Source organism: Tupaia chinensis, unplaced genomic scaffold (genome assembly GCF_000334495.1).
Source record: "Tupaia chinensis unplaced genomic scaffold, TupChi_1.0 Scaffold148801_1, whole genome shotgun sequence".
In the NCBI taxonomy this organism is placed as follows: Eukaryota; Metazoa; Chordata; class Mammalia; order Scandentia; family Tupaiidae; genus Tupaia; species Tupaia belangeri.
The window spans coordinates 39268-61230 of record NW_006208648.1 but is presented as its reverse complement, the minus strand read 5'-3'; the positions used below and the strand labels follow the sequence as shown (position 1 = coordinate 61230).

The following is a 21963-nucleotide window of genomic DNA, read 5'->3' as shown; positions in this document are numbered from 1 at the left end:
GGCGGTCTGTCTGCAGGGGTGTGCTCACCTGCCGGCCTGGCCGCCCACTCAGGGTCTCAGTCTCAGGGTGGAGACTTCCGCCACCTCATCACACCCGTTAGATTTTGGACTTCAGGGTTAAGGAAGCAGAGGAGAAAGGCCATCCTGTTTGGGACCGGGAACCACCAGTCTGGGCATGTTTACGGTCTTGGCACGAACCCCTCTGTGATAAATGAGGGGCAATTGTGGGTGGGAGGGCCTCGGGTGGCTTTGAAAGCCACTTAAAAGGAACACAGAACAGCGCAGCGGGCCGGGAGCCTCTGCAGAGGTTTTTTATGACGTTATTTTGACTTTGAAATGGAACCGAAAACTTACTTCGGTCTGGCGAGCCCAGGCCGGAGCGGGAACCTCCCCAAAGAAGTCCTGGGTAACTGCCATGGTCCTGCCAGGCTGGGGTGGGCAGAGGCGCCCTGGAGACTCCTGGTGCCGACCTGGCGGGGTGCCGGGCACAAGGAGAGCCATGGAGCCGGGGCAGGGCATGTGTGGCCGGGAGGCAGGAACCCCAGCTCGGTCAGCAGGATCTGGGGCCGGGAAGGAGCAGGGCCAGCACTTTGCATGCAAATGGACCTCTGCCAGAGGCGCCCATTAAAATGGAAAACCGCGTTCAGCGACAAAACGGTGCGAACTGCTGTGTTTGCCAGGGGCAGCAATAAAGCCCCCGACAAAGGGGCCGGGGGACAAAGCGGGACAGCCCCTGCCAGCAGGTCCCCGCGCGCGTTGCCATGGGGACCCCACCGGGGCTCACTGAAGGTATTTCCTGAGGAGAAAGCGGCGCACTCAGCGGCAGGGCTAATGTGACAGGAAGCTGGCGGCATTCAGCGGCGCAGGGGCTGGGGCCGCGGTTCTGTTTTGTTTTTATTAAAAAAAGATTTCGGTCTTTTGTGTGTCCCACGTCGTCACTGTAATTTAGGGCAGCGCTCCCAGCACAGGCCAGGCCGCTGTGAGGGTCCGCGCACCCGCCCCCGACCCCCCAAATCCAGCTCCCCAGGCGCTGCCGCAGGAGGAAGCCGGGACCCCACCCACTCTGGGGCCCAAGCCCAAAGCGCCCTCGGGTTTGTGGATCTCATAGCAGGCGGAGCCGGGGTGTCCTGGGGGAGTTTGGGGTTCGGTGCCCGGGGTCATCTGATGCCCTTGCCGGCCTGTACTTGTCCTCGTTGCGACCCCCACCACCTCCGGTGAGGCATGGCCGCAAAGAAGTGACTGACAAAGGAGTGTGCCCCCGGTTCTAAGGGACATTCCCATCCTTCCCACCCCTGCCAGGGCTCTCACCCCCGGATGGCGCGCGGATGGACGCACTGCCGCACACCCCTGGTCCCCACCCCCTGCTTCGCCCGTTGTCTCACCAGAGCTGCTCTGGGAAGAGGGACCGCCGCTCACGGCCCACCCAGGAACGTGGATGCCCCGCAGCTTCATCCGGGAAGGGCGTCCCCTCCCGGTTCCTAGAAGCTGGTGTCACCCTTGCACATTTGGCTCCAGAAGAATCCGGCCCTGGCAGATTCAGGGAAGGCAGCCAACACCACAGCTGGTGGCAGGGACCGGTAGCCGGACACGGGGAAGGGGAGGTGGTCACGTCCTGAGCAGCTCATTAGGGAGCAGGGCCGCTCCTGGGACTGAGCCGTAAGTGAAGGAGGCTCGACCCCTCATGATAACTGAACCCAGGCCTGTGGGCACGGCACCCATGCTGTGGTATCTGGGTTTCCCATAGAATGTGCTCGAACTCGGGTTCCCACAACATCAGAGAAGAAAAGGCGACTTCGGAGGCACCTGCACTATGCAGGCAGGACGCCTCAGGTGGGTCCAGTGTGGGGAAAAGGAGTCAGAGCCTGTTCATTGATGGAGACCCCCCCAAGGAACCTCAGGTCCAGTAAGGACCTGTGTGGGCTGCAAGGGGGAGGCTCCAGGGGGTCTCCTGGTTACCAGCTGTCACAGGCACAGGAAGGACGGCTTCCCCTAAGTTGCTGGCTGCAGTGAGTGTGTGTGTGTGTCCGCGCACGCGTGCAGGGGTCCTGCTGCTATGAGGGGAGCTCCCCTCCCATCACTGGCCCGGAGCCCAGGCCTCCCCGCCATGTGTCTGCAGCTGCGACCTGTCATGCACTTCCTGGTCTGGGTTCTGTAATGGAAAGGTCATTAAGAGCGGAGGAGGGGCAGGGATGAGGAAGAGGTAGCCCTGCTCCCCACGCTCCTCCTCTGTGCTTGCTCTGACCTTAAAGTCTGGTCAGGTTCCAGAATGAAAAGAATGTGTGCCCCCCCCACCCACCTCAAACTCGTGGCCTCCCCTCCCCCAGGCAGCACAGGGGCCCTTCGGGACGGGGACGGAAACACCAGCAGCTGGGCCAGCAAAAGTTGCTGCTCCCTAAACTTGCTGATGAATTAGGAGAGGCTTCAGCTGTTGCAGAATGTGCCTTTGGACCCCCCAAAACCAGAGGGCAGTGAGAGCATGCGTCATCAGGGCTCTGGGCACTCCCAACAGGGTCCTAGAGCCCTGGGATAGGGTCATTCCTGCCCCACAGTGGAAAAAGGAACTGGTTTTCAGAGAAATAACGTCTTTCAAAGTAAAGAACCATTCTAGAGCCAGCAGGTGGCGTGGTGGTTAAGGCATTGGACTCCCACAGGGTCATCCTTGTTCAAGTCCCAGGCCTGATGGCTTGAAAATCACGCTTGACAGTGTGTGTGTGTATGTGTGTGTGTGCGCGTGTGCGTGCACATGCACACATGCCTAAGTCCCAAGAGGAGAATAAAGGAGAAAGAACTGTGGTGTGGACCTCCTCCCTATGGGTAATTTCTCACTTTCCCTTTCTGTCTCTCTGCAGCCATGCGTGCCCTATGGCAAAAACCTTACAAAAATCCTTATTTTTACATTATGAGAATCAAGATGATAAAACACTCTTTAAAAATAAAAGGGGGTCGGGACCAGCAGGTGGCGTGGTGGTTAAGACGCTGGACACTCCCACATGGCTGACCAGGGTTCGAGTCCTGAATCTGGTGGCTTGCTTTCCCACTTCCTCTCTCTCTCACCCTCTGTCTCCCTCTGGTCAAATTAAGAAATAAATGAATGAATAAATAAAATAAATAATTATAAAAAAATAAATAAATAAAAATAAAAGGGGGTGTAGGACCAGCAGATGGCATAATGGTTAATTGCTGGGTTCCCATATAGTCAACCTCGGTTCGAGTACCAGACCCAGCGGCTTAAAAAATCTCAAGCCAGGTGTGTGTGTGTGTTTGTGTGTCCAAGATCCTGAGAGGAGAATGGAGGAGAAGGGATTGCAGTGTGGCCATCCCCCTGGGGGGTGATTTCTGGCCTTCTGACATGCCATATAGCAAACACCTCTCTTAAAAGATTGCCTAGGGGTTTGGGGAGGAGGGAGCTGGTGTTTAATAGGTCAAGAGTGGGCAGGGGGGGGTTGTTGAAAGTTCTAGAAGTGAGGAGGTGACAGGTGCCCACAGTGAAAACCACCTTACTACCATGGAACTGAACCGGCCACAGAGGCCAACTCGGTTATGTTTATTTGAATGCAATCGTGGCAGTGGTAGTTTATTTAAAATGTTCTTCACAATTAAAAAACAGGGGAGGGGGATATTTTACTGTCCCATGAAATAAAAAATCTGGGTCCAGTCATCTTGTGGAGCAATCCATAGGGGCACTCAGATTCTGAGTCCCTGGCCTGGCTGGCCTGAAACATTCTGGGTGTGCCCAAGACCCTGGTGGGCTGCAGGACAAGAGAGAGGGTCTAACGGTATTACCATGCCCTGTGGAGGGTCTGTCTGTCTTTCTTTGATGAAATAATAATAATAATAATAATAACAATAATAATAATAATATTAATAAAGATCGGGGACCACTGGTGTGCCCTACAATTTTCCAGGGCAGTGAGCTCCCAGAACCTGCTGTTTGTATCCCGCCCACCCACTCCTCCTTCCATCTTTCCCTCTTTCACACACAGTGCATGGAAATTGAGCACTGAGTGCTTGATGTTTCAGGAACTAAAAGAACATGATTTTAATGGGATTTTTATTTTCTATCCTAGAAGGCTTGGCTGTAGGAAGACAGCAGGAGGAAGATTGAGGCTAAAGTCCAGTAGCTACACACAGGCTCCTGTGCAGCCTGGCAGTCTCAGCAATGCCACCTTGCAGGCAGCAACGGGAACTGTGTGCTGGCTGGAGGCCTTGGTAAAACCCAGCGCGCCTCGGCTGGGACAGCTTCTAATGCCGCATTAGGAGTCAGATCCCACATGGCCGGCCCTGATTCAAGTTCCAGTGGTGGCAGGCTGAAAAACACACCGAGTGGGACTAGCAAATGGCATCATGGTTGTGTTGGGGAACTCCCATGTAGTCGACTGAGGTTCGCGTCCCGGACCTGGCGGCTTAACACTCATGCCGGGTGCATGTGCGGACGTCCCCAAAATCCCGAGAGGAGAACGGAGGAGAAGGGATTGCGGCGTGGCCATCTTCTCTGGGGGATGATCTCTTGCTTTTCAGTTTCTCTGGCGAGCGCATGCACCCTAACGCAAAAACCTCTCTCTCTAAAAAAGAAAAACACACCGAGGGCGCGTGCACTGCCCCAAATCCTGCCGGGGTGGCCAGTGGGGAAATGAGGGACTGCAATGTGACCACGCCACACTGTAGGGGTGCTTTCTTTCTCCCTCTGGCCAAAACAAACAACCCAAATCCCCGTTTAGCCCCAAACTCAAGAGCCAAAGGGAGGGAGGGGGAGTAATGCTGGCTGCATGCAGCAGAAAGGCGTGACTGGCCCCACCCCTAACTACTGGGGTTCCCATGGATGCCCAGACTGTCCCTTTTATGACCCTCAAGATATACCGGCTTGCTGGAAAAGCCGTGACCCATTTTACAGAAAAACAGAAACATATGTCACGACTTTTCTGACGACCCCATACTTACTGTCTCATAAGACTATCTAGGCAAATACTTTTCTTGTTGCTGTTATAAATTTGCTATAGGGTGTGTGAATTTGCCAGAGAGAGATGGAGAGAGGGACAGTAAAAAAAAGGACTTCTCAGGGAAGACTGGGCATGCCATAATCTCTTCTCCATTTCTCCTTTCGGGATTTCTTTGTTTCTTTTTTATTTAAGAGATTTTTGCTATAGGGGAATGCGTTTTTAGGAGACACAGAGAGAGACAGAAAGCGAGAAATGACTCCCTGGGGGTATGGCCATGGTCTCCATTCTCCTCTTGGGATTTTGGGCACACATGTACATGTGCCCTGCGTGAATTTTGAGTTGCCGGGTCTGGGACTCAAACTGCAGCCAACAACATGGAACACGGGAATCCAGCAACGTAACCATCATGCCATCTGCTGGTCCCCTCCTTTCAGGATTTCTGAGCACACACGCTCAGGGTGATTTTTAAGCTATTGAGTTCAGGACTCCGTTTTTTTCTTTCTTCCTTCCCCCCCTTTTTTTTTAAAAGAGTTGTGTTTTTTTTTTTTTTTTTTTTGCCTTAGGGCACATGCCTTGTGGGGAGGAGGGGAAGAGAGAGACACACGTTTAAAAAATGCATTTGGCATTTTGTGATGAAGGGGGTAAGCACTACAAAATGCCACTTCAGGCACTCATATAGTTTTTTTTTTTTTTTTGGGAGAGATTTTCACTGTAGGGCGCGTGCGCTCGCCAGACAGACAGAGAGAGACATAGAGACAGAAAGCGAGAAATCACCCCCCAGGGGGGATGGTCACGCCGCAATCCCTTCTCCTCCATTCTCCTCTCGGGATCTTGGGCACGCACGCACACGCGCCCGGCCTGAGTTTTAAGCCACCGGGTCCGGGACACGAACCGCGGTCGACTACGTGGGAGTCCAGCGACATAGCCATTACGCTAACTGCTGGTTCCCAGGCACTCATATAGTTTTGATTGCTCAAAAACGACAATGAGAGTTTTGCATGGCAAAGGGAGAAAACCAGCAGTGAGCAAATGAGCCTGACTCTTCTAAGGTTCAAAAGCTAATTCCTAAAACCTAAGGAAAATAAACTTTGATTCCAAAAGTAAACTCTGAAGTCAGACAACAAAGCAACAGGATTTCTGAAGGCCAAGGGCTCTCCCAATCAGCCAGAGAACAGATCAGCATTTCAATGTGCAGCTCAGTACCGGTACCGGGCAATGGGCATTCCTTCCGGGAACCCGCCTTCCCAGGCCGGCGCCAGGGCTTCCCTATTCCCGCCCTTCCCCTCCCCCGCCCTCGGGGTAAACTGACTGGTCTAGGCACCTTCCCCACCCCCACCCGTCTGTCCTCCTGGATCCCATCCTCCTCACCCCTCCCAGCCCAGCTTGGAGCTGCAGGAATGGTCGTGGCTCTATCTACTAGCTGTTTGCTTTTTTAAAAAATTTATTATTTATTTATTTATTGGAGAGGTTTTTGCTATAGGGCACGTGCACTCGCCAGACAGACAGAGAGAGACAGAGACAGAAAGCGAGAAATCACCCCCCAGGGAGGATGGCCCCGCCGCAATCCCTTTTCCTCCATTCTCCTCTCGGGATCTTGGGCACACATGCACTCGCGCCCGGCGTGAGTTTAAGCTGCAGGGTCTGGGACTCGAGCCGCAGTCGGCTACATGGGAGTCCAGCGACATAGCCATTACGCTAACTGCTGGTCCCATCTACTAGCTGTTTAACTGGAGCAAGCTACTTTTGCCTTCCCTGTGAAATGGAAATGATAACCTTCCAGCTGCCTTGAAGACTTCTGGGTGATGACTGATACCTGAGGTTCTCCAAGTGTGGTCCTCACACTGGGGCCACCAGTCTCTCCTGGGGACTTGTAAGAAGCACCCGCACCCGGGGGCCCTAGGTGGGAGCAGAGCAAGGCCATGGGTTTCCACCCGCCCCCAGGTGAGGACCCCTGCCGTAGATGACAGGAACAGGAACTTGATCGGGACAGTATTGCTTCTCACCTGCTTTTCTTGCTTTTCTATTGAAAAGGGTTTTGTTCTAGCTTTCCATTTTTAAAGCTAGAAAACTTAAGCATCTTTTAAAAAAGAATTATTTTCTTTAACTTTATTTATTTATATTGTAATTTGACCAGAGAGGGACACAGTGAGGGGGGGAAGGGAGTGAGAAAGCAAGCTGCCAAGTACAGGACTCGAACTACAGTCAGCCATGTAGGAATCCAGTGCCCTTAACCACCACGCCACCTGTCACCCGTAACCTCTTTTTTAGGTTTTTGCCACAGAGGGCATGCGCCCACCTAAGAAAGACAGAAACAGGGAAAGTGCGCAATCACCCCCTGCGGGGATGGGCTCGCCTCAATCCCTTCTCCTCTATTCTTCCCCCGGCACGCACCTACGCGGCACGCACATGGCTTGATTTTCAAGCTGCCAGGTCCGGGACTCAAACCATGGTTGGCCATGTGGGAATCCAGTGGCTTCACCACCATGCCACCTACTGGCCTCCTTTAAGTACCAGTTTTTCGGGAAAGTTATGATGTAGTGTTCCATTTTTCTATGCAAAGATGCGTCTCGACTGTCCTGACAACCCAAAAGATTATTACTTACCTGTGCGTTTATTTCTTTTGAGAAAGTTTTATTTTTTAAGCTGTTGCCTACAAGCGGTGGTCAGTTTGTCCCTTCACTTTGGGGAAGAGGAGGACATCCTGTCCCTTCACTTTAGGGAAGAGGAGGACATCCCCTGCGGTTTCAGCTGTCCTCGCAAGCTGGGCTTTACGTCCTTCTTTTATCTGACCTCTCCACAGCACTTCTAAAATGAGTCATCGGCAGATGCTCCTCGACTTAACAATGGGGTTATGCAACCCCTTGGAACTTGGAAATACCCCAAGTCGAAAGTGTACTTACTACACTTAGCCTATGGAATATCAGCGCTTACCACAGCGACTTTAAATGTGCTTGGAACACAGGTTAGTCCACAGACGGCAAAATTATCTAAAGCAAAGTAGATTTATTAGTAACTAAGTGCTGGATATTTTGTGTCACTGTGTACTGCACAGGGAGTGAAAAACAGAACGGCTGTGTGGGTACAAAGTATGGTTTCTGCGTAATAAGAAGCACTTTCGCACTGTTACACAGTTGGAAAACTCCAAGTAAGTTGGGGACTATATTTGCTTATGTTTATGGAATACAGGGCAGGGCTGGATCTAAGCCACGGCGAGGGTGGGCGTACAAGGCATTTGTCCTGGTTCCAAATTCCAGGGCCCAAGACTTCCGATGTTTTTCTGACAAAGTAACAGATAGGCTGGGAGGGGGACCAGCAGGTGGCATGGTGGTTAAAAATGCTAAACTCTCACATGGCTGACCATGGTTCAAGTCCTGGACCTGGTGGCCTGCTTTCTTACTCTCCCACTCTCTCACCTGTGCCTCTCTGGTCAAATTTAAAAATAAATAAATAAATAACTAGATAAAGAACAACAGGCTGGGACAGAACTGGAAGCCAACCCTGTACTGACAACTTTCAATCCACCGTGTTCTGTTCCGGACGGCCAGATAGTACACCCCAGATTACGTACGCATGGCTAAATCCTGTGATTATTCTGTGACTAGCCCGACGACTTCGTAATATAGGTTTCTGCTTAAAGCCTTAATTTGTTAAGTACAGTCATGTGTCATAACGACAGGAATCTTCTGAGAAACCCCTCGGGAGGTGATCTCACCCCACATCACAGGGCGCACTTCCGCAAACCTGGACGGCCGTGCGTGGCAGAGCCGCCCAGAACCTCCTGGGACCACCTCGCAGGCACAACCAGTGGCTGGCTGAGTCGGCACTGCGTGGCACGTGGCGATATAAACGCTAACGTAAACCAACTTTCAGAAGGCCCTCTTTTTTGCATTTCTTCTTTGCCCAGATGCCAGTGCCTCTGCCCCTCTGAAACGTCCTCCACGTCTGTCTCCACCATCAGGCACTTCTGGAGAACGACCACTTCGGAAGCAAGGCAGCGGTTCCGTGTTCAGGACACACCGCTGCGTTCTAGACTGAGCGTGACCCACAGAGGGGACTACGGAGGTGGACTCGCTACTCCACTGGCGACCTCCAACCTTAGCCCCCCGACCTGAGGCCGTCTCTGGCAACATCAGTGGGGGGGCTTGGCTCTACTGATTACTCGAGGGTTAGGGAACCACTTTCTTCAAGGGCAGCTCCCAGACCTGCGGCCGCGGCAGAACCTCACGGGACAGGAGAGAGAGACCGTCACAGGAGAAATGGCCGAGGCAGCTGCGTGGCTCTTCCTCTGTCACCCCCACGGAGACCACCCTGCACGGGGAGGTGTGGCAGAGTCTGAGACAGAGGACACTGAGCCAGCCACGTTTAAGTGTCTAGTTGCTCTGCCTGTACCCGACAGGGAGACCGTCTGGGTTAAGACGGCAGCACAAAAATACTGCGGCCAGGGCTGCTTGGGTTCGAATCCTAGTTCCATCCTGTGCCAGAGACAGCCTTAGACAACCTCCTCAACACCCTGAACCTTACTCACGTGGTTACGGGAATAAAGCCGAGGTCCATGGGGTCACCGTGAAGGCGTAAGAATGTAAAGCACCAAGACTGCGAAGATGCAGTAATAGTATTTATGACTTAAAATGACTTTTACGGGGCCGGCAGGTAGTGTGGTGGTTAAGGGCGCTGGACTCCTACATGGCCAACCACGGTTCAAGTCTGAGACCTGGTGGCTTGCTTTCTTGGTTTCCCTCTCTCTCTCTCTCTCTCATTCCGTCCCTCTCGGGTCAAATTAAAATAAGTAAATAAATAAAGTTAAATAAAATATTTATTAAAGAAAAAGACTTTTCCTGGTACAACCTTCCTAGTGGGCAGCGTGGTAGAGTGCCGTGTAATGATGCAATCCAGTGCTTAGAAATGAAGCCGGCCTCGGATTCATGGACACGTTCTATCAGCACATGTATGTTTGCTGCAGCCCGAACTATAGCAATACCCTAAATGCCCAACATCAGAAGGCTGGGTGAAGAAATAAACTCCGTATACCCGGACCATGTATTCATGAATAAGCACGATAAAAACCTCTGCACGGCCGTAGATACAGATGCAAGCTACAAACCGATGTATACAATCCCATTTCCGAAAGCTCAGCTTTATATAAATGCAAGGAAAAACGTCTAAAAGAACAGATGAATGATCTGTGACTATTAAAATAATCACGGTTTCCAGCGATTGTTCTGGGATGACGGAACTAGAGAGTTTTTCTTTTCCTTTTCATGGGTCTGTATCTAAATTTCCTGTGATAAACTCGGAACACACGGCAACATGGAGTTTCAGGAGACGGGGAAGGGTATGTTACTGACTGCACAGAGCTCTGCCACTGTGGAGTAGACGGCCGTTTATTACAAACGCCATAAAACAAAAGGCGGAGTAAAGTGCTAGGTTGGAAGTTAAAGGAAAAGACAAACAAGGATGGCTAATTTGGAGACTGGAAGGCTTCAAGAGGGAGGCAGTCCTTAACTACACTCACTAAACCCAAGCTGCACCATGCACGAAGGGAAGAGGGACAGGGAGGCCGGATCCAGCCAGGCCCAGACCAGCCATGGTTCTGCTTGCAGTGTATGTTATTTTCAAGGAGAAAGCAAGAGACCGAATGAATGGCCCAGTAGCCAGAGGCTGGTTTCAGAGGCTGGTCTGAGCAATGTTCTTCTCTGACCGAAGACTGCAAAGGTCAGGGCTGATGCTCTCTGGGCGCTTTCCCTGACCCGGCTCTAAACCACCGAGTCCACTCTTTGCTGAACCCCTTGACCCTCTCGCCCACTTTGGCTCAATGTGCCTACTGGGAAACACACTCCCTCCACTCCAGGGTGGCCCTGGGTTCACCTCCTTCCACCGCCCATCCCAAGAGGCTTATCCCAGGAGGCTAGGCCTGGCCACACTCAGGGATGAGGAAAAAGCATCGGGTTTCAAGCTCCACTGGGGGATGGGGGTGGAAGTTTCTTGCTCAGCGCCTGGAGAGCTGGACAGACCCTTCAGCCTAGCATTCCTGTTTGCAAGGTCCGAATGTGAGCACCTTGGCTGGCAACGGGAAGTCAGGGTCGTGTGAGCCAAGAAACAGAGAGGGGAGCTCTGTGGGTAGACTCTCCTGGGGCTGTACGGGCACCTAGGGGGAGAAGCGGGGCGCGGGTGTATGTGCAACTGTCCCCACTCCTTAGCCACCGCAGCCAGCTCCGCGCAAATCCCAGGCTCCTGCAGGCTTCTCCTGAGGGGTGGCATTGAGGGGTGTGTGTGGCCCCAGGTCCTTCAGAGCACAGGGAGGGCAGGGGCCAGAGTGTGGGGTCAGCCTGAGAATGGCCCCCTCTGCAGAATGAGCAGAAGGCTGGGGCAGCGTCCCTGCTGACTGGCTCCCGTCCAGGCTTCAGGGAGGGTGGAGGCAAAGGTGGTGGGACCCAAGCAATAAGGTGCAGGACGTCCTCTGGATGAAGACTCCCCGGAACCCCCTTCTCTCAAGGCCGTCCAGTGCCGTTCAACACAGCCCTCACTGGCTGCTTCCGCCAGACCAGGAGGGAACCCTGGGCCAGGCCCCGTCCTGCTGGCCCAGCCGGGGTCACAGGCTCCAGGGGGGCTGCCGACTGCCCTGCAGTTCCTGCCTGCCCAGACCCCAGCTAGTCCCAGGAGCTGTGACAGAACCAGGCCAGACTCTAGGTCTGGGCTCCAGCCCTTCCCCCACGACGCCGAGCCTCGGACAACCATTTGTTCTTCCCTGAGAAATTCCTCCTCCCTGACTTCGGAGCGGGCTGTGCTGGCAAAGCCAGAGTGGAAAATCAGTGACGCTAATGGTGGAGCGATGCAGACGCAGAGCCAAGAACACAGCCTCGGAGGGCTCTGCTGCCGGCCCAGCCCAGCCCCAGCCCAGGCCGGCTCACACGTGAGCGGCCGCACATTCCCTCACTCGCCCAGGGGCGGGCCTCCCTGCCCCCACCACCCCGCCCGCCCCGGCTGGTGGGAGGCTGAGCCTCCCTTCCTGGGGACTGGGGAAGCCCTGTAAGGCCCACCCAGCACCAGCACCCTGCAGGTGCCCCGGCCCCAGGCCCCAGGCCCCCCACCCAGTTCTCATGCCGGCCTTGCAACGTCACCTTCTGCTCCATGTAACTCCACTCGCCTGCTGGCAGAGGGGGAAGAAATTCCTCTCACCATCAGTGGGAATCAGAAGCAAACGGGCTCTTTTCACAGGAAGAAACTGTGTTGGAGATGGCCGGGGTGGGCGTGGGGATGGGGTGGGGGGTGGTCCTGCCTGAGTCCCAGGTGGCCAGGAGTCCTCAGGTCACCCCATTGGCTGCAGCCAGCAGGGTTACAGCACGTCTGATGTGGGAAACCCTCTAGGACCTAGTGGGGCCCCCAGCCCCTGCACCCCGAGGCTGGCAGGGTCTGGCCCTGCGTGTGGCACAGGGCTTCCAGGGGCTCATGGCCAGAAATGGAAACGAGCAGCGTGTTCTCACTAAGTGCAGCGCGTTCTCACTAAGTGCAACGCGTTCTCACTAAGTGCAACGTGTTCTCACTAAGTGCAACGCGTTCTCACTAAGTGCAAGCTCGCGCTTCACAGGCCCAGACCCCAGCAGACGCCTTCCACCGGGTGGGTGGGAGGAGCTGAAAGCCCTGCCAGGAAACACTGCTGGCTCCAGGTCTCAGAGCGGGGAGGACTGGGCACTGCAAGTCTGCCCCTGTCTTCCCTGAACCGCAGGGCCTGGGCGGTTAACCCAAGTTCCTGCAGAAGAGCGGCAAGAACCCCCACATTCCCAGCGGCCAGAAGTGGCCTTGGAAGCAGTTCTGGAAGATTCACACTCGAGTTGGTGCTTATCTTTCTGAAAGGGGCGCTCTACCCTGGGCCCACGACAAGCTCCGGTCTGTCCACCAGACTCCCTCCCCTCCCTCTGGGAGGCCCCCAGGCCTGAACAAGCTAGCAGGTCCCCACCTAGAGAAGGGGAGGAGGGAGGGAGGGCCGGGCCTGGTTTTCCTGGAAGCCTTATTAAATCCGAGGCCGGCCAGAAACTCCAGGCTCCGCAGGTCCCCCAGGAGCACTTACAGACCGCTGTCTCGTGTGCAGCCGGCGGAGGGGTCGCGGACACACACAGCCCATCTCTCACACTCACTAACACACACTCCGTCTCTCACACTCACCAACACACACTCCGTCTCTCACACTAACACATACCGTCTCACACTCACTAACACACACACCCCGTCTCTCACACTAACACACACCATCTCACACTCACTAACACACACTCCGTCTCACACTCAGTCTCTCACACTCACTAACACACACCCTGTCTCTCACACTGACACACACTGTCTCTCACACTCACTAACACACACTCCGTCTCTCACACTCACACTGTCTCTCACACTAACACACCGTCTCTCACACTCACTCACACACACACCCCGTCTCTCACACTAACACACACCATCTCACACTCACTAACACACACTGTCTCACACTCACTAACACACACTCCGTCTCTCACACTCACACTGTCTCTCACACTAACACACCGTCTCTCACACTCACTCACACACACACCCCGTCTCTCACACTAACACACACCATCTCACACTCACTAACACACACTGTCTCACACTCACTAACACACACTCCGTCTCTCACACTCACACTGTCTCTCACACTAACACACCGTCTCTCACACTCACTAACACACACACCCCGTCTCTCACACCAACACACACTGCCTCACTCACTAACACACACTCCACCTCACACTCACTAACACACACTCCGTCTCACTCACTAAAACACACTCCGTCTCACTCAGCCTCTCACACTCACTAACACACACCCTGTCTCTCACACTGACACACACTGTCTCTCACACTCACTAACACACACACCGTCTCTCACACTAACACACACACTGTCTCACACTCACTAACATGCACCATCTCTTACACTCACTAACACACACACCATCTCTTACACTAACACACACACAGTGTCTCTCACACTCACCAACACACAACACCGTCTCTCACACTCAGTAACACACACCGGCTCTCACACTCACTAATAGTATCTCACACTAACACACACCATCTCTCACACTCACTAACACACACATGCCTTCACACTCACTAACACACTCACACTAACACACACTCACTAACACACACACCCTCTCACACTAACACACACACACACACCCTCTCACACTAATACATCCTCTCACACTCACTAACACATACACTCCCTCACACACTCTCACTAACACACGCTCTCACACTCACTAACACACACCGTCTCTCACTCACTAACACACACACAAAACACCATCTCTCACTAACACACACGCTCTCACTCACTAACACACACCGTCTCACACTCACTAACACACACACACCATCTCTCACACGCACTAACACACACACAAAACACCGTCTCACACTAACACCCCCTCTCTCACAGTCACTAACACACACCCCCCTCTCACACTCACTAACACACACGCGCACAGCAAAGCGTCTCTGTTGGGAACCTCTCAGGTTTGGGGTTTGCTCTCACCTTCCAGGCAGACCTTCCACACGACGCGGGTCTGTGAGGACCACGAAGCATCATGATCTAACCATCAGCAGAGCCAAGACTACTCGGAAGCACGGCAGAGCCCCTGCTGCCATCAGGGCCGTTCTCTGAGGCCGTGGCAGTGTCCCCCCACGGAGCCCCCGAGGTCAGCTACGCCAGCGCGCCTGCTCACCCAGGGCCCACCTACCGCACCAGAGCTGGCACAGGCCCCCAGCCCGGCGCTGCCCACTGCTGGGCCCGGAGCAGCCCTAGGCTGCCCAGGAGGCCATGGGGGCCTCGGGCCGTGGGCGGTCTCCCTGGGGTCCCAGGACAGCGGGCCAACGGTGGCCAGCTATTGCTCGTGGACTAGGCCAGGCAGCGTTCTGAGAGCGCTGCAGACACTCATTCGAGGGTTACGAAGCGCACCGTTTATCATCACGCAGTTTGTAAAGCGGCGCAGAGAGGGGCTTTCCCAAGAGCCGACAGACGAGCGGAGCCAACTGAACCCTCATGCATTCGGGGTGGGGGGGACCTGGGCCACACAAAGACTCGTACACAAACGTTCACAAAAGTCTTTCTTTTTTAAAAAAATTTTGCCAGAGGGCACGTGAGCTGGCAGGAGAGAGAGAGAAAGTGAGAAAGCACCTCCTGTGGGGCATGGTCACACCGCGGCCCCTTCTCCATCTCCCTTGTGGGATTCTGGGCACACACGCACACACACAGTGCATACGCTGCCGGGTCTGGGACTCGAACTGCACAGTCAGTCATGTGGGGCCCAACTGCCTTAACCAGGTCACCAGCTGGTCTAGTTCTTTGTTTTCTAATGACAGAGAGGAAGAGAGAGAATAAAAAGGAGAGAGAGAGACATTTTTTTGAAGTTTTTGCTATAGGGCGCATGTGCTCGCCAGAAAGATGGAGATAGAAGAGACAGAGAGCGAGAAATCAACCCCCAGGGGGGATGGCCACATGGCAATCCCTTCTCCTCCATTCTCTTCTCGGTCAAGCCACCGGGTCCAGGACTTGAACCACAGTCAACTACATGGGAGTCCAGCGACATAGCCATTACACTAACTGCTGTTCCCGAGAGAGACGTATTTTTGACAGGGTTCACTGAGCTGTGACCTCCTGTCCCTGCCTCCCGAGGGTCACAGGCATGTGCGGTTGCACCTTCAGGTTGGCCTGGGAACTGAATCTGGGCCTCGCAGCACTTCATTAGATGTGGTCAGAACGTTAATGATCCAGATGCAGGTGTCTCCTCACAGGGGACTGGGCCCACTCACTCCCTTCGGGTACATTCTAGGGCGACAGAAAGGAGGTCGGCGGTGCCGGAGGGGATTGACTGCAAGGGGCCGGGGGGGTTTACAGAGTGAGTAAAACGGGGTGCGTACACCTAACATCGGTGTGTTTAGTGTACGCAAACCCACCTCAATTAAGTCCATTTATTTTATTTATTTTTCTTCCAGAGAGATTTTTGCTATAGGGCATGTGCGCCTGCTGGAGAGACAGAGAGACAGAAAGTGAGAAATCACCCCCCCGGGGGGATGGCCATGCTGCAATCCCTTCTCCTCCATTCTCCTCTCGGGACTTGAACCATGGTTGACTATGTAGGAGTCAAGCGATGTAACCACTATGCCATCTGCTGGTCCCCAAATTGATTTTTAAAAAGGCGGCTAACTCCAGTCCTCACCTCCGTACAGCCTAACGGGCCTGCCCCCCCTCCAAAACTGCCTCTGCTCCCTCTCCCAGGCGGGGTTCACAGCCAGCAGCTTCTAGGACCACCACCCCAAAGTTTCCTAAACTCAGACCCTTGGGCCCTTCCCTGTGAAGCGGTACCCAGGCCCGAGATCCAAACTGTTCCTGTCCTATCTTGGGCTGTCGAGGGCTTGTTAGAGAAAGTCAGAAAAAAGAGGACAGAACAAAGAATCTCGGGGCCCATTGCAGGCCTCCTTCTCAAACTTCAGGCACGCCCTCCTTCCTCTGGACGCCCTCCTCGTCCACACTGGGCCTGGTCTCGTGGTCCCTGCTCCACACAGACCTGCCCCGACTCACTCCCTGCCCTCTCGTCATGCTCCGTCTCTGTCTCTCAGCACCCAGAGCTGCCACCCGGCCTACCACACCACGGACACAGCTCCCAGCCTGCGGTCCTTCCTGCCTCTACAGCCTCGCTTCCTCGGCTAGGAGGAAGGAGGCAGGAGCTCGCCTCTCACTGTGCACGGAGTGGCTCACCCGGGCTACCTCACTTAACCCTCCACTACTGTACCCACTTCACGGACGCGCACACCAAGGCTTCTGTGTTTCTGTACTTTGTCAAGGCAGGAAATACTAATGCAACTCCTGGGCCTGCCTCCTTCCTCCCTCCGTCCCATCCTTCCAAATTCAGTTACCAAATTAATTTTCTAACAGATGGGTTACGTCGTTTCCTGATCAAAATGTTTAAGTTTTCCATCATCTACCCATTTTAAGTATGGCCTCCTTAGGGCATTAAGCCTTCCATATGCTAACGCCATCCCATTTTCCAGGTGCTCCTTCCCACGACTAACCTATCGCTGGGCAAACCACTCTCTGTAAGCCTGCGCTCCACGCTGCTGTGCCTCGCTCGTGCTGTCCCACGAGAAATCCTGGCTGCCTGTTCAAACCTCTGCCTGGCCCTGGGCCCGTGGGGCTGCTCTGTTCCTGCCTTCCCATATTCCCACCACCTTGCTCTGACCCGCTGCAGAGTTTAGGACCATCAGCCTCGCACCTATCCACCTCTGTACCTCTTTCGTCCCTGCCTGACGGGAAACTCCCTGTGGGCAGAGACAGTCTCTCCAGCTTTGGGTCTCTGGGGTCCTTCTGGCTCAGATCTTTATTGATGTTTTTTAGGTTTCTGCCATAGGGTCTGTGTGATCACCAGAGAGACAGAGAGAGGGAAAGAAATCACGGGGCCAGCAGGTGGCGTGGTGGTTAAGGGTGCTGACCTCCCACATGGCCGACAGTGGTTCGAGTCCTGGACCTGGTAGCTTGCTTTCTCACTTCCTCTCTCTCTGTCGCTCTGTCCCTCTCTGGTCAAATTAAAATAAATAAATAAAGTTAAAAAAAATTCTTAAAAAAAAAAAAAAAAAAAAAAAGACATCATCATGCCCCCAGGAGGGATGGCCCCAAGAGGGATGGCCAAGCTGCAGTCCCTTCTCTTCCCTGGGTTTGGGGCACTTCGGCTGTTACTAAACGATCGCGGATGTGCGGACTCCAGCCTCTACAAGGTCTCAGCAGCCTTCCCTGCTCTGTCCCCAGCACCAGTGGACAATGTCCTCACCTGTCACCCATCAGCAGCAGAGACCACCGGTCCTTAAATACAGCCTCTTCGAGCCACCACCTGAGCCTCCCGCCCGCTGCCCGCCAACCCTCCCTGTGCACGACCCGCGGAGTCACGAGCCGCACTACCTTCGCAGCAACGTGCCCCAATGTTAGTCTCAGAGTCCCTTGAAAGCCACCAGAGTGCCCCCTTGCTGGTCTCAAAGTCCTTTGAAAGCCACCAGAGGTGCCGTAGCTGTCACCTCCCTGGGGTATTTTCACAACTCAAGCAAACCCCATGAGCAAGGCAGCAAGTCCTCCCTGCTGTGACCACCTCTCTGGGCTCACGCCCTGCAGCCTCCAGACCCCGTCAACTTCCTCTCCCAGCCTTTCGAAGACCCTCCAACACACTTGTCCAGGGCGAAGCGCTCGGCAGGCCCACACAGGCCGGGAGACACGGCCACGGGAGGGAGGTGCCCTTGGAGTCATCCCCTAGAAGCCAGGTCTTTATCGAGCGCTCACATCCCACAATGTCCCCTGCAGCCTGACTCAGGCCCCAACCTATGCTCCGAGGTCACTCACTCCCTCCCGCACGCAGGACCCCGGTCTGAACATCGCCTCCGGGTCCGAGGTTCTAATCAAGTGTTTTTCCACAGGAGGAGAAAAGCGCAAATTCCTCCTGCCCGTGTCGCCCCTGGCAAATGGATGTCACCCCTCAAGACCCCAACCTCGGACAAAGCTGGTTATGTCGGAACCAGGCCCGGACCAGCCCAGACCTTGGAGTGGCTCCTACAGAGGGAGCCTCGCAGCTGACCACGTCACCCCCTCCTGCCACCGGTCTCCGAGGCCCGAGTGCGGCGGACCCGGCCTGGCCTACCTTGCTCGGGCGAGGTGGGGGCCGGCCTGGCGGTGCACAGTGTGGCCGTGACCAGCACAGCCCAGAAGAGGAGGCACTTCCAGCTCCACATCCCAGCTGTGCAGTTAGAGGACGGCGGGCCTCCGCGCCTCCATGGGGACTCCGCCTGGAGAGCGACCCTGGGGAAGAGAAAGCCGGTAAGTTAGGGGTGACTGGGCGGGAACGGGGGCAGGGAGAAGGCTGTCACCCGGTCACAGACGGGGCGTGAGGCGAGCCCGCACTCCTGAAGCCGAAGATGAGGCTGTGCCCTCCCTAGGGCCGACTGGAGGCAGCCGGTGATTACGTGAGGAATCCTTAATCGCGCCCACGTGGCTGGGACGTTGCCCTGTGACTCTCCAGGTAGGAGGCTCCAGAGTGTGGCGACAGGGAGGGGACAGCACGGCTGCATCTACGTGGCCAAAAGCCAAGCCGTTCCCGGGGCAGAGACGTCCCGAGTGAGGTGGTCGCCGGAGATGAGGATGGGGCCCACGCTGCCCGCTGGGCCCGCGCTCGCCCGGGGCCAGCCGTCCTCTGAGTGAGGGCCCAAGGGTGACCAAGACCGTGGGACAGGCCCAGGTCTGGGAGACGGGAACTGAGCGCTGACCCAACTAGTCAGTGAACCCCCAGGACCCATCGGTGATGAAGCTGAAAAATCGCCCCCAAGGTTATTTCTGCCTCTAAAGCTACAATCGGGCCAGGTGATGGCATGGTGGCACGGCGGTTAGATCCCACGGGGCTGACAGCCTGGTTCGAGTCCTACACCCGGTGGCCTGAGGAGCGTGCTGGGTGCGTGTAGGTTGCCTCCAACATCCCAAAAGGAGGGAAAGATGGAGAAGGGATAGCGGCATGGGCATCTCCTCTGGGGGTGCTTTCTCATCCCCTGCTCCCACCGTGAGCACACGCTCCCTATAGCAAGTTAAAGATAAGTAAAGCTGCAAACCACGGGGTCTCTCGTTCTACCAGCCCCTCAGGAAGAACACAGCCCTCACCCGCTCCTCACAGAGCCCCAAAGTGTGATCTAGAGGGGCAGCCCCCGCCCCCCCACCAAAAGGTGACAGCTGATGTCAGACAGAAACGAGTTTTAAGTGGGGTTTCCGCTCTTGCTGGGGCTGACTCGCCCCAGACAAACGCACATGGGGGCAGCCTTCACTTCTCTGGCCTGGAGATGCAAAACTGAAAACAGCTCCGTGGGGTCCTAAGGGCAGATCACCACTGAGCACTTACTTCCTGGACACTGCGGGGGCGACACGGGGACAGTTCTGTCTTCCAGGTGGCTCCCATCCTAAATGCTCCAGGGAGCCACGGGAGTTATTCAGAGAATCCGCTGCCCCGGAAGCGGCCAGGCGGGGCTCGGGTGAGTCAGTCCTGACTGGCAGAAACCCCCCGAATTCTTGGCTTTGTCCACATGTGCTGGCCAGTGGGAATGCACCGGTGCCAACACTGGCCCCCCCACCCGAAGGATCACTAAAGTTGTTTAACTTCGAATCCAAAGAAAAACATTTCTTCTGCATTTTTCACATTTAGGAAAGGAATTCAAAGAGCTATGCTAGACACGGTATTTCCTGAATCCTACGAGGTGCCAAGCACAAGGCCCGGGGAGGTTCAGCACCTGGAATCTCGGCGGGGGGGGGGGGGGTGTCTCATGCATGCAAGTCCCTGCGCTTGGCTGTCAGTCCTAGCCCTTGGCTAGTCCAGGGCACAATTGATCCGTAATTATAGGAGCTCATTTATTCCTCCCTAGAAGCTTATGGCAGACAGGAATGATTATTCCCCTGCAAGCAAGCGATGGCGAAACAGACTACAAGAGCTGAATGAAGCCCATGACCCCAGGGCGCACAGCTGGTAAGTAGCAGGACCAGGCCTCTCGCAGCCTGGCCTCAGAGGCCGGAGGCTGGGGGAGCTTACACAGGAGGGTGAGCAAACCTGGCTCCACGGATCAAGCTCATCGCCCCCAGAGGGCACCCCAGGCCAACTACAACCGCACCCAGGTAAAGAAAGGTAAATCCAGGGTAAACGGAAATGAGACCCTCGATCACAATTCCCATGACCGAGGACCCCTGGAAGCAGATCGCAGATGGGCCATCTAGGATATGGGGCAGGGTGACATCCTGGGTCTGAAATAGGAGCTGTGTTGGCCCCAGGATGTCCCTAAACCCACAACATCCAAAGATACTCCTAACTGATGCAGGCTTGTTACCCAGGAAGAGCTTTCGACGAAGAAAACCGAAGTCCCACGGTCACCGCCAGAGCGCAGAATGAGGCTGAGTGTCCAGCAGGAAGGTGGTGCTATCTGGAGATGATACGGCTCGGCTTCAAAGGCAGCGGCCAGGCGGCCTCCAGAAGAGCCTGCCACCCCACACAGGAACTGGCTGGCTGCAGACTGCCTCCTTTAGCTCCATGTCAGACTAGTCTGGCATTTTCCCTAGGGCTCATTCCCAAAAGAGGTGTAAAAGTCTCTCTCCATCCCTCCTGGGCCTCAAGGTTCACATCTGTACAACAAGGATGTTAAGAGAACCCAGGCTGGTGCAGGGGCCCATGTCCGTGGTCCCAGCTCCTTGGGATGCTGAGGCCCAAGGATTGTAAATTCAAAGCCAACAGATGAGCCCCGTCTCTAAAACAAAAAAAAGAAAAAGAAAATCTGGCCTTCTGCACCAGCTCCTGGCACGGGAGGGGAGTGGGTGCACGCCCCGTCCCACATGCCAGCGAAAACACTGTGACGTAAATTGCCAGCCTCCAGACTGTCGGACCCAGGGGACTGCAGCCTCCGCCTTCCCTCACCTTCTCATTCTAATAACTGAATTCTTAACATCCCTCAAAACAGCCTCCTTCCGGTGCTGGCAGGCGGACTCCCACATGGCCGACCACGGTTCAAGTCCCGAACCTGGTGTCTTTGCTTTCTCACTTTCCCTCTCTCTTCTCTCTCTCGTCCAATTAAAATAAATAAATAAACAAAACCAGCCTCTTTCCTTTTCTGCTGGGCAGTTGTGACCTGTCACCTTTCAGGTGTATGCAGTCTCTGTAGATCGGCCCCGTCTCCAGGGATTCCAGGCCCTATTCGCCTGGGTGCTGAGGTCATCAACGGGAAAGGAGCGGGGCACAAGTCCCCTCAGTTTTCCCGCCTGTCAGGGGAGCTAAATATTTGCCCTGTCCACATCGCGGGGGACTAAGGGCTCTGAGGACCAGATGGGCAGTGTGGGTGAAGGGGCGCACCGTTTCTCCTCCGAAGCACTAACCCAGTGTCAGGGGCAGAGTGTGCCGTGAGAGGGCCGGGCTGCACCCTGACCTTCCTCTGTCCCTGGTTCTTT

The 21963-nt window shown here is 55.0% G+C and overlaps 1 protein-coding gene across 7 annotated transcripts in view; it reads right to left on the bottom strand.

The window, feature by feature from the left end:
* FGFR1 (fibroblast growth factor receptor 1) overlaps positions 1-19900 on the bottom strand; it is a 44301-nt gene extending 24401 nt beyond the window's left edge. For 6 of the 7 annotated variants that reach the window (XM_027769145.1, XM_014585071.2, XM_027769146.1 and 3 more), the window contains exon 1: positions 18641-18798. In XM_027769145.1, coding sequence (XP_027624946.1) covers positions 18641-18731 — 91 coding nt within the window. In that variant the 5' untranslated portion in view covers positions 18732-18798. Of the gene's footprint in view, positions 1-18640; positions 18799-19882 lie in introns of those variants that run through there. The other variant, XM_006170638.3, reaches the window with a different exon arrangement.
* Positions 19901-21963: the final 2063 nt, after the last annotated feature.